This window comes from Pleurodeles waltl, chromosome 7 (genome assembly GCF_031143425.1).
Source record: "Pleurodeles waltl isolate 20211129_DDA chromosome 7, aPleWal1.hap1.20221129, whole genome shotgun sequence".
Taxonomy (NCBI): Eukaryota; Metazoa; Chordata; class Amphibia; order Caudata; family Salamandridae; genus Pleurodeles; species Pleurodeles waltl.
The window spans coordinates 873,205,337-873,220,219 of record NC_090446.1 but is presented as its reverse complement, the minus strand read 5'-3'; the positions used below and the strand labels follow the sequence as shown (position 1 = coordinate 873,220,219).

Sequence of the window (14,883 nt, the reverse complement as noted above, 5' to 3'; positions counted from 1 at the left end):
GAGTCAAAGGCAGAGATACTGCAGCTGGCGGTGGAAGCGCGGTCATACCTTCCTCCTGCCTTGAAATATTTGAATAAGCTCCACAAACGCCAGCAGTTTTGAAAATCCAGTCACAAGCATCCCCTGGCGAAAACTGTTACTGAGGTGGCCAAAATCTGCAACTCCCTATGCAGACTGGTCAAGAACATCTTGCCCTAAAATGTCATTGCACGGAGGTTACTAAAAGTGCTGGCACCGTCAATACAAAACTATCTGATCTTTGAGCTAAGAAAACACGACCACATTGGGCTGTCATTGGTCAAGCTGCATGGTCACCCTGTGAGGTCTCAATCGAATTCAAGGTATTGGTCTTGGACTATCTGCTCTATGAAATGTTCATCATAACCTAATAAACAAATTCAGCAGTAAAAAGGCCAAGAAGAAAGCAGAGGTCAAGTTCTAGAAGCAAACTTGTTGGGTCATAGTTATGGTATGTAGTCACTGTTCCTAGGAATGTTTTGAATGGTTCTAAGGGATGTTGGGAGTGGAGTGTGGTTGCAGGGTGATCGGGTGGCAATTGGAGCTGGGTGAATAAGAGCAAGGTTGTGAGCTGTGTGCTCTACGCTCGTGGTCAGTTATACAGCAACAACTTTGTGTGCTGACCATCCTTTAATACTACAAAACGTCTCACTCGTAGAAGTAGGACATTCTGGGGTGGTGGAATGCAATGCATTCTCAAAGGAAAGTGAATGATAGCAGGGTTTCTACAGACAGCTCTGAATGAAGCATACAGCAGAATTATTCCATAAGACGTGTGTATGTGGCACATGGTCTGGTCTCTATTTCATCATCTGCTTTGGCCTGCCCTGTTCCTTGAAGCAAGTGGTAGGACGTATAGACCCCATTTACAATTTGTGCTGAGTGTAATTCCCTTGTGAAATTCGGCTCTACATAGTTACTAGTGGTCCAGTGTTCGTGCACTGGTTTTCCAGGCGTGGGAACACCAAATCTGATTTACTGACTGAAAAATCTGTCTGGGAAAATCTCTTTGACGAAGGACTGTTTGAGCCTCTGCCTTGGTCCCCTCCTGGCTTTCTGCCAAGACATAAGGGGAACATTTAGTGCTATCCCATTGCCAGGCAGCATCCTTCCCTAACCTCTTCCGCCCTCCCACCAACCTCTCTCTCCCCGCTTAGGCAATTAACACCTGGTCAGAAAAGGTGGTCAATGCCCTTGTTAAACCCCCAGAATTGGGAACATTGTGCGGAATTCCGCTCAGTAAATTCAAGCCTTAAGTAATTCCCCATTCTATGAAGTCTAACTCCTACTGTTATCAGTAATTCTATCAACCTAGAATGTCCACATTGAATTCCTCACAACAGTGTATCAGTACTTATTAACAGGAGCACAATAGCATCTAGTGAAGGTGAACTTCCTGCAGCAGCAGACTAATCACAATCAACTCAGCACATAAGCAAATAATGACATAAAACACAGCCCCTCTGCACTCAGTGAGAACGAACTCAGCATATCAGTTACAGTAACACAGCAGCAGCCAATGACTGGCCAACAGCAAATACTTGTCCCTGTTGCACAGCAATAGGTCAGACTTTTATGTCAGTGGCCAGTGAAATCGGGTTTAGCGTTTGATCTTACCAACCATGCTCCTGTACAATATGTTCTTCACATTGGACCTTCCGGGCCAACACACTCTGGAAGGTTTGACAACATCACTGCCAGTCATTTTTATTATTAGTCACGTTTAGGACTTAGCATTTCGTTTTTGCTCAATTGAACTCTTTCTGTCCTCAGAGTATGGAACAGCTTCTGAGGGTGCAGGCGGAACTTCTGGAGACTGTAAGAGAAGTGACAAAGAGCAAGAAGCGTTATGGACAGCTAGAACGGGTCAGCGAAGTGGCACGCGAGAAGGCTGCTGACGCTGAGGCCAGGTAAAGACCATCTTTTCCACACTATTGGCCGTCAGAGAACAGTTGAGATTGATTTTTAACCATGCAACTTTTATCCTAGAGTGGCTAGTGATCTATGAGTATATCAGAACATTGAAGTGCATGGTATTTGAACGTAGAGGGATTCAAGTCCTGTGCCCAGTATCAGAATGTTGTGGTGTATAGGCACTGTATCTGAATGTAGAAAGACAAGGGATCCCACACAGTATAAAAACAGAATGTCTGGTTGAGGTACTTGAATATAGAGAGATTAGTATCCTCAGACGGCATCAAAACCTTGTGATTTATGGGTACAGTGTGTAAAAATAAAGAAACTATTGACCATGACATTACAGGAAGGTTGTGATGTAGTACCTTTAAAGCACTACAGAGGTTTGCACAGTATAAGACATTTGTGGTTAATGGGTGGGATATCTGAATATAGTGGGTTTAGTGGTCCATGCACTGTATCTGAATGTTTCAGTGTGTGGGCACCTTATCCACAGAAGGTCTAGTGATCTTCAAACAGTATAAAAAGATTGTGAGGAACATGAATGTAGAGAAATAGATGATCATCCCAGTGTTTTAGAAGGTATGGTGGTTTATGGGCATGATACCTAAACGTAGAAGGACATTACCCATTATTAGAAGGTTTGAAGGGACTAAAGAGCATCACACAGTATAAAAATGTTGTGTGGGGGTCTGAAACCTGAGTGCAGAAGTACTATTGATACTCGTTCAAGATTTCGGGATTTAGGTTAAGATTTAGAGATGCAGCAGATGTAAACTGACTTTCATATCCTTTCAGAAGATATCCTTTCAGGCAAAATACTGTGACTTACAAGGTTGTTGGGCCTATTCCTCTGTCCTTAATTATCAAACGAGGGAGGTTAAGAGAGCAGCTTCATGGTATAAGGTGTTAAGGTTCCCAGATTTGATGACGTGTGCTTGAAGGTGTGTGACTCCTCTGTAAGCTCTGCTATCCTTAGTTTGGCTGCATAGGGTTAGGTAAACTATTTTTTCTTTGGAAGCTGTTGATATGCTAGGTGGAAAAGAGAATACTCTGAACGAATCTCTCTCTCTCTCTCTTTCTCTCTCCCTTTTTTTTTGCCCATAGGTTGAAGAAAAGTGACCATGGAATCTTTCACTCTAAGACCAGTTTACAGAAGCTGAGTGCCAAGGTAGATACCCTCAAACCACATTAAAACATACACCAGTACAGAAGCGAGGGCGCTCCATGATTATAAGCTCTTGAGGAAACTTACTGCTCCTCCTAGGTGCAGGGCACCTGGCTTTGTAAATCGTATGCGTAGGCACTGTCTTTATGCTATGCCCTCAGTGCATTTCAGCTGTCCTTCATTGGGGTCTCTCTATAACTTACTCTTGCCTAATTCTGTGATGAGGGAATCCTATTTCCTTCTGTTCCTTTCCTGTACTTGTTGCCTGTTCTACTGATGCAGGCTCTTATCCACCTTGTACTTCATACTGCAGAGTCCTGCATTTTCCCACAATCTTTATCATAAATAATAGTGCAAACCTCAACACTTTCCCTCTCTGCTACTTGCAGGGTCCTCCCACTCTGTGTACACTGTACTGTGAATTTAATTGCATTGCTATCTTTTGTACTCTGCAATGTGTATAACTTCCCTGTGTACAAAGTATAACAGATTGCAACACCTTCTCACCTTGTGCAACCTGTACTGTGTGTTCTACAACTTTAACACTCCATTGTCACTGTATGTCAGCGTACCAGACTTTCCTACCTTGTGCACATCGTCTAGTTTTATGTCACCCAGTGTACAGGGTTCTCCAGGTTCCATCACTCTGGCGTCCTGTGTACGAGGTAGTGCAGATCGCAGCACTTTTAGGCTGGGCATACATCGGTCTGCAGATTCCTATTATTTCTATTTTTTCCACACACGTGCATCATGCCGCATGACTCGCCTTTTTCCACACTTGGCACACTTGTGTACTGAAGTCATCAATCAGATTTCCCCACATATTGCATGCTATGGTGCACATTTTAAAAATTGTCTAATGTAGTGGAGCTGCTTTTGGACAGCTTGTGACATCCCCAGGTGTTTGGTATGGTGTATTTTCTACCATTTACTTCGAAGTTAGCAGCAGATCATACATTGTGCATGCGTCCTGCACTGTCGCCGTGAGGCTATTTCAAAGTGCTAGATTTTCATGGGATCACCAGCAGCGCTATGTAGACCCACGTAGAAAGCCAGAGTTTCAGAACCACGAGTATAATACCTATCCAGCTAGAAAACTGTACACCGTAACACCTTAGTGCGTACACACACATAACATGGATTCCCCTTTCAGCGCTGCACACTGAGGTGTATGATATGTATTGTTTTTCATCGTTCTTCGATGCGCTCTAATGATACCATAATAACTGGCACAAGCATATTTCGAGTAGTACGGAGATTATAAGAATATGTGCTGACCCCAAAGATGCTGTAAGAATGCATCATGATATGACTGTTTAATTAACTGAGAATTTATACTTGTTCCTAGTTAATCCTCAGACATCTCCAGGCTGCATCTTCTCACGGTACAATCGGTCCTGTTTTCCTGTTTCATTTGCAAAATGAGCATGCAGGGAAAACTGCCTTGCCCCCAAAATGCAGACACCTGTTTGTTGGTTTCTTTTGAGATTATTGTCAGGAGTGCTTGCCCTACCAATCCAATAGTGTTGGGACATCTGAGATCATGCACTGCGAAGCACACGTGACAAGAAGCCCCCATATTGTTTCCAGGACTAGTAGGTGTACTCTGTGTTCTTTCAGAAGTGGTACCATAACCAGGTGCACTGTAACAAATTGACCTAAGTAACATCCATCTAAATAATGAAGTAAACGTTCTCATATATAAAGAATAACTCAACCACTCTCGCCTTGGTGGGTCTGGTCTCATGCACTAAATCTAATGGTCTACATTTGGATATTCATTGACAATGGACTGCACACTGGTAAACCCTCCAAAGGAATTGAATCTCGGATGTTTGAAGGAAAGCCCATTGCGAATGCACCATTTTTCAGCTGATCTCAACTCTGATGAGATCTCTCTCTACAGAATCTTTTGTTACGCCCAGTAACACAGTCACACAATCTTCATACTCAAATGGTTTCTCTTTTCAAAACTCTCCAAATGCCAGAGCAGTGTGCACATACACAATACATCTTAGTGCACATGAATTACAGTGAGCGTACTCTTATTGTCATCTGTGCCCAGATTCAAGGCATTGGGATACTCTCACTGCAATCGTTTTCCTCCTGCAGGTGAGAACACCAGCCTTGTTTTCCTTTTACACGGCTGTAGCAGTCTGCTTGCCTTATCAATGTACCCCTGCAATGGCACTTGGCCTCTTTGCACCTGTTATTGTCTTGGGTCTGATTAATTAATTATACCGTATGACCAGTGGGCATCTCAGGGGGTGGTTGCAGTGACAAAGGAACCCTCTTTTGAAATGTATTGGGATTGAATTGATTTTGGCCATCATGGGAGCACTGGCCGAAGTAGTCGGAGCACAGTAGCAAGCACACACACATGAACACAAAGATCTGGGAGGCATGCCTTTTGTTCTGTTCCTCAGCAGCCTGACTTTGCACCATAAAATGTTAGCAGTTGCTTGCAAAGTCAGTCACTGTGAAGCTGAAGCAAAATAGTCTCTCTGGCCTGCAGCTTCTGGAACATTGTTTAGTGAGATTGTCTCAGGGCTGCTTTGTAGCAGAAGAACATGTGCCCCAGGAGGTATAGCAAGCACCTTTCCGTGCTCACTGCTGCAGAGAAGAGGAGGGCTCCACTCCCACTTTCTCTTCCCTGTGGGCCTTTCCAAAACTAAGGGCCTGATTTAGATCTTGGCAGTGTTATCATCAAGCCACGTTGATGGCAGACCCCAAAAGACTGCCAAGCCTACTATGTTCTGCCCACCATACTTAGATGTTACAGTTCTGCAAGCAGATTGATTGGCAACGGATTTCTGATGCAGGAAGATGGCTGCGGAACCCAATGGACTTCATACAATGGCAGGGGCTATGGAAGAGAGGTAAGTGACACTCACACTGTCCCTTAGCCATATGTGTACCCCTGCACTACACGCCACACCAATACACACAATAACGCATTGCTATTCCAACACAACACAACCCGTACATGCCGAAAACTCACATTGTCATACATCAAAGACACAACTTGCACACACCATTGACACTGCACTCACACACGACACAACCACAAACACAACTACACACTTAGCTACACAAACACACTCACACACAAGGACAACTACACACATAACAACAACATCTGCCACACAACAACAACACTCACCTGAATGTGTCACATGGCAACACAGCATACACAACAAAATCAATCTTGCATGCAAGTGACACACTTATGGACACAATAACACCACCCACTCAAGCTCCCTGCACCTCAACCAGCCAATCTGCATATAGCACAAACCTACCAGTAAAGGTCCCCTTGCAATGTGCACACATGGACACAGTTGTCCAGTTTGAATGTACTGTCCTTGTGGTGCCAGCATTCATTTGGCAATGAATAATAACACCACAATGACAGTTGTGTATGGGTGCGATATGCGTGTTGTGCCCATGTAGCCCCAGCCATGTGTAACACAACAGTCACCCCAACATATGATTGCACAGTGATTTTAAAAAGTTGCTGTGACATGTATATGCCTGCAGTGGTCCCGACCTCCTGTGCAGTGCCCACCCAATGTACCCTGGCAATGCGGTGTTCGGCGATTGAGGGTAGTCGTGTTTTCCCCCGGGTCAGTGGCAGCAGTGATGGCAAGTGTTGCCCAGTCATGTCTAAGATGGAGGTGGAATGGGAAAAAAAGATAAGCCCCCCACCCAATCTGCCAACTCAATAATGGAGGTTGGACTGCCTCTTTTTTCTTGGCAGGAAGGAACATCCAAATCTGCATGACAGAAAAGGTGTCTGGTGTCCCGTGTCAGCCACTTTTACCTATGGTGACTTCAACGCAGGTAGTGCTTCTTAGTGGAGATAGCATTTTGAATGCGGGCTTTCGCCTATGGGACCGCCAACATTTAAGTACGACTTGCGGACCATTGCAGTGGCCGAAGGGTTTTCAGTCGAAGAGTCGACAATAGGACCATTACGCAAAGATCTAAATCAGGCCCTAAGTTCCCTAAAGAGAGTCCTGTCCTTATCTGCTCTACTCAATGTGGGACACTCAGGCTTCCTGTGCTACACTAAGGGAGCATCTCTGGCTCCTCCTCATCCATTTCTCTAGAATTCAATGGTAATTTCTTCACAATGTGCCGGCCCTCCTCTCCATTTTTCCTCCGCTGCCAGTTACTCTGCCACCGAACGGTCATTCCCTTGGCTATGGGAGAAGTCCATCTATGCCAGCAGAGGGGAATAGACATAAGGCAATGCTGAGTACAACTGCATGCCATGTGTACAGCAATGCGATCATGGCAGGAAAAGAGTACACCAAATTATCCTGGTGCTGCTGACTATACTGTTGAGGTGTGCCCATGATTATTCACAGGTCTTGACTACTCTCTTCTCCTGTGCTCTCACACTTTCCTCGATTTCATGACAAAGTCTAGATAAGTTTTATTACATTGGCATAGCCCTACAGAGATCCCGTTTTTAGCCCACTCGTCGCATTTTCAGACACTTACGCACTTGTAGTTTTCTCTCTTGGGTGTTGCTCGGTGTTGGTAGCTGTTTGATATTTTGTGTCAGAGAGCTTCCATGCTTAGCCTTTTCTTGTGAGTACTTTGAAACCATTAACGTGCAAACTTTTTAAATATGAACCCGTGGCTTAGCTTTTCATTGCAAATGACTGAACACAATTATCATTTATGTGAAAATGCTTACAAAAATCCTGATTTCCAAACAGAAGCACCCACAGCACCGAAGCATGGGTATTTCAGATAGATTTCATAGTATTTGTAGTACATGTACTTACAAGAAGAAATTTGAAACTTCTCACACAGTTCGTCTATATATACAGGGAACAATTCCTGAAAAAAAGAAGTAAGAGGACTAAACAAGTTAGTATGCAGTGACATCACAGCGAATGTCATCGCATGTGGTTTTGCAGGATGACATCACAGGAAGTGGCATCACAACCCAGGAGTTCATGGGAAGTGATATCACAAGAACTGACATCAGATCTTACTACTTCACACATATGTTCAGCAGGTCTATTGTGAGTACATTTGAGCGCTTCACAAGATTTAAAAAAATTGATTTTGTGTCAGGGTTGTGCCAAAAAGTACTGCAACCCAAATGCAAAATCTGGACCTCAATTTATGCATTTCTTTTTTTAAACTCTGCCACAAAGAAATTGACAACCAGGAGAAACGTGGCTTTAAATCTATTCTGCTCAATTATTTGTAAAATCTGCATTTTAAAATATCTTATTGGGTTAAGGCACCTGCTGTAAAGATTGTTGTGTGCTTAGAAAATCTCAGGGAATAATACTAAGGGAAAGATAACACTAGAGGTTAACACATTTGATGGAGAGAGCTCTGTTTTATCTAATCCCAGTTTTACTTCATAGTAGCATAGAGGGTTAATATGTCTCCTGCAAAGCACATCATGTAATATGGAGATGACAGATTTTTATTTTATGTAACTAGGTAAGTGAGTTACTTCTTTTAACACTGAGATCCTTTTATTCATTATGGTTCATAAATTGTAATTCTTCTAATATAGCACAGTGAGCTATGAAGGACATGTGACTCCTACACCTTGTAACCCTCAATGTCTTAAGTTACACATCCTGTACATTGATTTACAAAAAAATGATTTATGATTTATTGTCAATGTATACTATGTACATGTGATGTAAAGTGCTGTGACACCCTACATCAGGGTGAGCAGCACCATATAAAAAATAAAACGGCAAGTTGTATTAAAATATTATTTGCGTAAATACTGTGACAAACCAGCATATCTGGCACACTTATAGTGCATGAATATCCCTGATATACAGGGACTAAACAAAATCAAAAGCATGCTTCTCTTAATGACTCTTTGAAGTAATAACAAGCTGTATGCCTTTGCTTCCCCTCCATTGTGTTTGCAATTATGTGTGAGGCTCCAGATATCTCCCAGCCAGGATACTGGAACAAAAGGGGGCATGATGGCCACTTACATTCAGCATTTGTTATGGGCCCAGCTGAAATCTGATGACCCCCCCCCCCAACTGCTCAGAATGGGACAGGCACTGCTGAATGTGCCTGGTGTCTTAAAATGACACTGGGATGAGTTCAGTACATTTCTGTGGTGACCAATGTCTTGGCAGAGTAGGCAGCATCCACTGTGTGAAAATAGTGGGTAGACACTGTCTACCCGCATGTACCCTTGCCTTGTGCCCTGTATACATATATCTTGATAAGACAGCTCCATATATAATGCCCCTGTCATGGAAATGGCCTCTACGAGGCCTGGCAGTGGGTGCATGCCCATAAACAGTCCTAAATGCCCACCTGCCAACATACAGACACTGTTGACTAAAGCACTGTACAGTAAATGTACTTTACTCACCCATTAATTTATTCAAAATGTAGCAAACGTATAGCAAGGCTAACAGTGAGACTATTTAAAGAGAACAAAAGTGACAGCATTAACCTTTGTCCATGTTTTCCCTCCACCACATAGTACAGTGAAGCATTTCACAGATGGTGATGGATCTTACAGAATCACAGATCTCATGTCAGTTCATGCCTTTTGATGAAATATGGCCCATTATGTATTTTCTAGAAGGAACTGACTTCAGACACATAAGAGGAGCTGATCCAAACCATTAATGTTCTGTATTGAGAATATATGAGTGGTCATGAATGTGACCTTCTATCTAAGAAGAATGCAGGGGCCTTATCAAGGGAATGCAGACTTTTGAGTGAATCTGTGGTTCCATATGAGTATGTATTCCACAGCAAAGAGTTCACTGATATTAGAGTCCTGATATACTTTTGTGTACTTCTCTCTAAGTTTGGTGATGGATGTCTTTTTTATCACCCCTAGTTCTCTACACAGCTGGCTGACTGCACCCAGCAGCTGACTGAGGCCCGGAATGAGTATTTACTGACCCTGGCAGCAGCAAACGCACACCTGGAACACTACTACCTGACAGATCTGCCTGCAGTGATGAAGGTAAATGCCTTATAATGCTCTTTCATTAAAGTGACATCTTAATGGCTGAATCTGCCTATGGACAGAAGCAACCAAAGATTTGGACTCTTGAAGGTCAGACCTGCTATTGTACTGCATGATCTTAGAGAGACATCTAGCCACAGATTCCTTACTTTAGAAACCTCCCCAGCGCGAGACTGGATCAAGAATTGTTTTCCCATAGCACATCTGCACATCGGAAGAGGGCAGCCCGCAAATCCATAACAACATTGGCCACCGGATGTGATGTCGACAGAGCCAATATAACCCCCTCGCCAATGTCAGTTCCTTCTTTTCCGTACTTGCCATTTTTTAGCCTATCTTGACAGTTTGTTGAGGAAATAGGATGCTTTTTGTGATGCCTTCAGAGATTAAGCCCTGTGGACCTTATGGTAGACAAATGTTGGTCACAGATCCTCTCACAATTTGCATGTGGTGCCATGGAGAACACCATGACTCTGAGGAGTGGGCTTCCTGTCATTGTCTTTGGCCAAAGACTTTGAGAGAGAGTTGCCTAAAAAGTCTGGCGGTGTGACAATCAGAGACAAAACAGCGTCATCAGTCCTCGTCGAAGTCCAGAGACCGATCGAGGAGCCATTCGCATGAGCCTTTCTCTGTCGACATCAAAGGAAGCTTAGAAGCAGAAACGTTCAAAACATAAGTTAGCCTCCAACGCCCTCTCCTATCCTTTGCCTGCAGAGCACAAGTCCACTCAGTGCCTCCCTAAATTTCCTGGAGCGCGGACAACTTTTACCCAAATGCAGTAATATTATAATTCACCTCATGAAATCTATGAGCCTCAGCCTCCCTCTGGTGCACTTTATAGCCTCTGGGATGTGAGAGGTGCCCTGACTGAATCCTTGCCGGCGGCTTTGCCCTCTGTGACAGTTGGGCCCTCTGAATCCGCTATCGGGTTCAACCTGGCAACGGTGCACAGCCCTTAGGGGTTCCCACCTTTGGCATCAATTCAGCCAATGACGTCGACAGCGCACATCAACGCCAAACCTATTACCCATTCCGACATTGATACGAAGCCGCAACAACACCAGATGGCGTCGGATGTGGCGCCAGTGGGGCAGTCTACTTTAGACAATTGTCCATCTGTCCCTATTCAACTCAATACTGTTTTTCCCAGTTTTTATGGTCAGGGGGAGAATTTGGGTCAAACCCCTTTTGGACAGGGCTGTCCAACCCCCTTTAAAGGAAAATTGGTGGACTGAACTGGATAAGGCTAGGGACTTGAGTCCTCTCCAGTTTCTGATCTACCTTCTCCTTCCGGTATTGCAACAAGGGTGAGTTCCTCTTATGCTGAGGTATTAAGGAAAACAAATGTAGTATTAGATTGGCAGCTTTTCTCAGTGGAATTATCCACAGACCCTTTAGTGGGTATTCTTCCACAAGGTGTGCTGGGAGGGGAACCTTTACTTCCTTATATAGTCTCTACATGACCTTTTGTTAGGAGCTTGGGCAAAATCAGTAACCAGAGCTTCAGTTGACCGGTCTATAGCCCATACGCATCGCCCCGCTCCTGGGGACTCAGTTTGTCTTTTACGACTTCCCACCACAAAGGGACTGATGGTACAGGCTGCTACAGCTTTGCCAGATTCTAGTGTCCTTCCCTTGGTTCCACCAAATAAAGAAACCAGATAGCTGGAACACTGTGGGAGGAATATATTCTCTTCCATAAGTTCAGCATTGAGATCCTTAAACAAGGCTTATGTTTTAGGCAGATTTTATGATGCTGTATGGGATTCGGTCGCATGTCTGCAGCATTTGTGAGTGAACTCCTGCAGGTGGTTCAAGGTGGTCAGGAGGCAGCTAAATTCACTCCTGGTTCAGCAGACAGAGCTATGTCTCAGTCAGTCGCGCTGCGCAGACATGCATGGCTGGTTCAATCTGGGTTTTCAGTGGGCGTACAGAATAGCATGAAAGATATGCCGTTTGATGGTGTACATTTATTTGGGGTACATGCTGATTCATCTTTACAGCAATTTAGAGCTGGTGGTGTGACAAAGCCACCTAGACATATCTTTGAAAGTTCTGGTTGGATTCTTTCTTTCTAACTTGTGAGGAAAGAACTAATTAAGAACTAAGAACTAATTAAGTTGGAATATGTATTTCATCTGGTGATACCCACTGTAGTGTTTCTGCTTAATGCAGGAGTTTATGGGTATTTAGATAACCTTGTGGTTCTTTACATGTTTTATCATAACCCTTAGTTCCGGTCTGTATGGACAATAAGAGAAATTTCTTCTGAAGGACTCTTGTTGTTCTGTGAAGTATATCCCACGATAAGTGGCCTTAATTATTATTATTTACCTCTTGATGCAGAAGTGGTATCTTTCTACTTCAGGTCTGTCAATTAAGCTTTTCAGATGTTTGTTTCTGTTTGATTCTTCATTGATACCTGAGTTTTCTTTACTCTGAAGACAAGCTCATGCTCGAGAGTTGATACCTTTATGGTATGTACCTTACTCTAGGTGGAGTATCTTAGTATGCTATGCTGAGCATTTATAAATACATAGATGTTGAGCTACGGTTACTCAGCTTGTGTACTATTAAACCGTCATTTGTGGGTACAGAGTTACACCTTCTGTGTAGGGTTTTTATCTCAGATTTACAATTTGAAGAATTTGTAAGGTTTAGTATCTCTTATAAGATACTTTTGATATTTGTAAATCCATGGCAGTCTCATTATATATGATTTACCTTTTGATAAGAGTGTTTATTTACAAGGATTCTCTTATTAGTCTTGATTAATATGATGAAGTGTTCCTTATACGTTTATAAGGTATTTGTGTGACCTTATGCTTAATTTAAGGCATTCATCAGTAGAGTGATGTGTCATTGATGGGATAGTACAGTACTGAGTGTGTACGTCCCAAAATTTCTTGTGTTTTCAAAGAAGGTAGCTTATAGCCTACATCATTTGTTTACCTGAGTTCTACTTTTACCCCGGTACTTGCTTTACGTTTCAGTGATAGATTACATTACTTATGATTAATAGTAACAGTTCTCTACTTTTGCTAGATGTAGTACATTGTAAAAAACTAAACTACTATTTTCATCATTCAACTGATCCTAGTTTTTGGTGGTATGGGTTCACACTCTGCTGAGTGTTGTCCGTAGATGGAATATACAAAATCAGTTGGATTCTTTTTATTATAGAATCTTGTAAATTTTCCAGTTTAAGTATGGAAAACCTTTTCTAGATCATCTGTAGATGGGTCTCTAGTCATACAGTGAGGTCATGTACTAACCTTGGTTTTCACTAGTATATCAAGGTTTCTTTTTCATACTTAGTTTCTTATTCATCTTTATACTACTATTGCTTAATGGTGGTGTCTCAGGCAGGCAACTTGCATTACTCTGACGGGTTGGATTGCTGTTGCTTTCCCAAGTGCTATGACGTTGACTGTAGTTTCCGTACTGTTATGTCAGTATTTTCTGACTAATTACTTTGATTTATTTTTATATATATATATTGTTAGAAATGGGGTTTTTGGTTGGCAGTCAGGTTACTTCCTGTCCAAGCAAAAGCCCTCACTCTAGTCAGGGTAAGTCACACACTATCCAAGATTATCCTGTGCCCACCCTCTGGTAGCTTGGCACGAGCAGTCAGGCTTAACTTAGAAGGCAATGTGTAAAGTATTTGTGCAATAAATCATACAATACCACCATATAGCACCACAAAAATACACCACACAGTGTTTAGAAAAATATATAATATTTATCAGGATAATTGTAGGTCAAAAAGAATAAAGTTGCAATGGAAAATTGTAGAAATATCACAGGGAAGTGATATAGAGTGTCTTAAGTCTTTAGAATGCAATACAGTGTCTTTCAAGCACAAAGTACCTGGTTTCTGGTGGAAAATCTCCTCAGAGGGCCACAGGAGAAGAGATGCGTGGAAAAAGGGGTGTGTGCGTCGATTTCTCCTCAGCACACACAGACTTGCGTCGGTCTTTTCCACGCGGGGAAGTCGGGCGTCGTTTTCCGGCGCGCAGACAGTCTCTTTTTGTGGATCGCGGGGATTACCAGATGTCCCGGGTCTGTGCGTGGATTCTCCTGCTTGTTTTCCGGCTGCGCGTCGTTCTGCGGGGCTGCGCGTCGAAGTTTCGATCTCACGGTAAGCGTCGCGTCGATTTCACCTTGGAAGTCGGGCGGCGTTGTCCTTGCGAGGCCGTGCGTCGAAAGTTTGGTCTCACGGCAGGCGTCGCGTCGATTTCTCCTTGGAAGTCGGGCGGCGTTGTCCTTGCGAGGCCGTGCGTCAAAGTTTCGCACTCACGGTGGGTGTCGCGTCGATTTCTCCTGGAAAGTCGAGCGGCTTTGTCCTTGCGAGGTTGTGCGTCGAAGTCTCGATCGCCCCGAGGGCGTCGCGTCGATCAGCGTCGGTGTGCGGCGTTTTTCTCGCCGCGAAACAAGCTGTGCGTCGAAAGTTTCGGCGCACGGAGCGTCCAAGTGAAAGGAAGAAGTCTTTTTGGTCCTGAGACTTCAAGGAACAGGAGGCAAGCTCTATCCAAGCCCTTGGAGAGCACTTTCACAGCCAGACAAGAGTTCAGCAAGGCAGCAGGGCAACAGCAAGACAGCAGTCCTTTGTAGAAAGCAGACAGGTGAGTCCTTTGAGCAGCCAGGCAGTTCTTCTTGGCAGGATGTAGTTTCTGGTTCCGGTTTCTTCTCCAGCAAGTGTCTGATGAGGTAGGGCAGAGGCCCTGTTTTATACCCAAATGTGCCTTTGAAGTGGGGGAGACTTCAAAGAGTGGCTAAG

At 43.6% G+C, this 14,883-nt stretch overlaps 1 protein-coding gene across 2 annotated transcripts in view; it reads left to right on the top strand.

Moving 5' to 3' along the window:
- FCHSD1 (FCH and double SH3 domains 1) overlaps positions 1–14,883 on the top strand; it is a 310,185-nt gene that overhangs the window by 83,007 nt on the left and 212,295 nt on the right. For both annotated transcript variants that reach the window (XM_069199479.1, XM_069199478.1), the window contains exons 6-8: positions 1,792–1,928; positions 3,043–3,106; positions 9,969–10,097. In XM_069199479.1, coding sequence (XP_069055580.1) covers positions 1,792–1,928; positions 3,043–3,106; positions 9,969–10,097 — 330 coding nt within the window. The remainder of the gene's footprint in view (positions 1–1,791; positions 1,929–3,042; positions 3,107–9,968; positions 10,098–14,883) is intronic.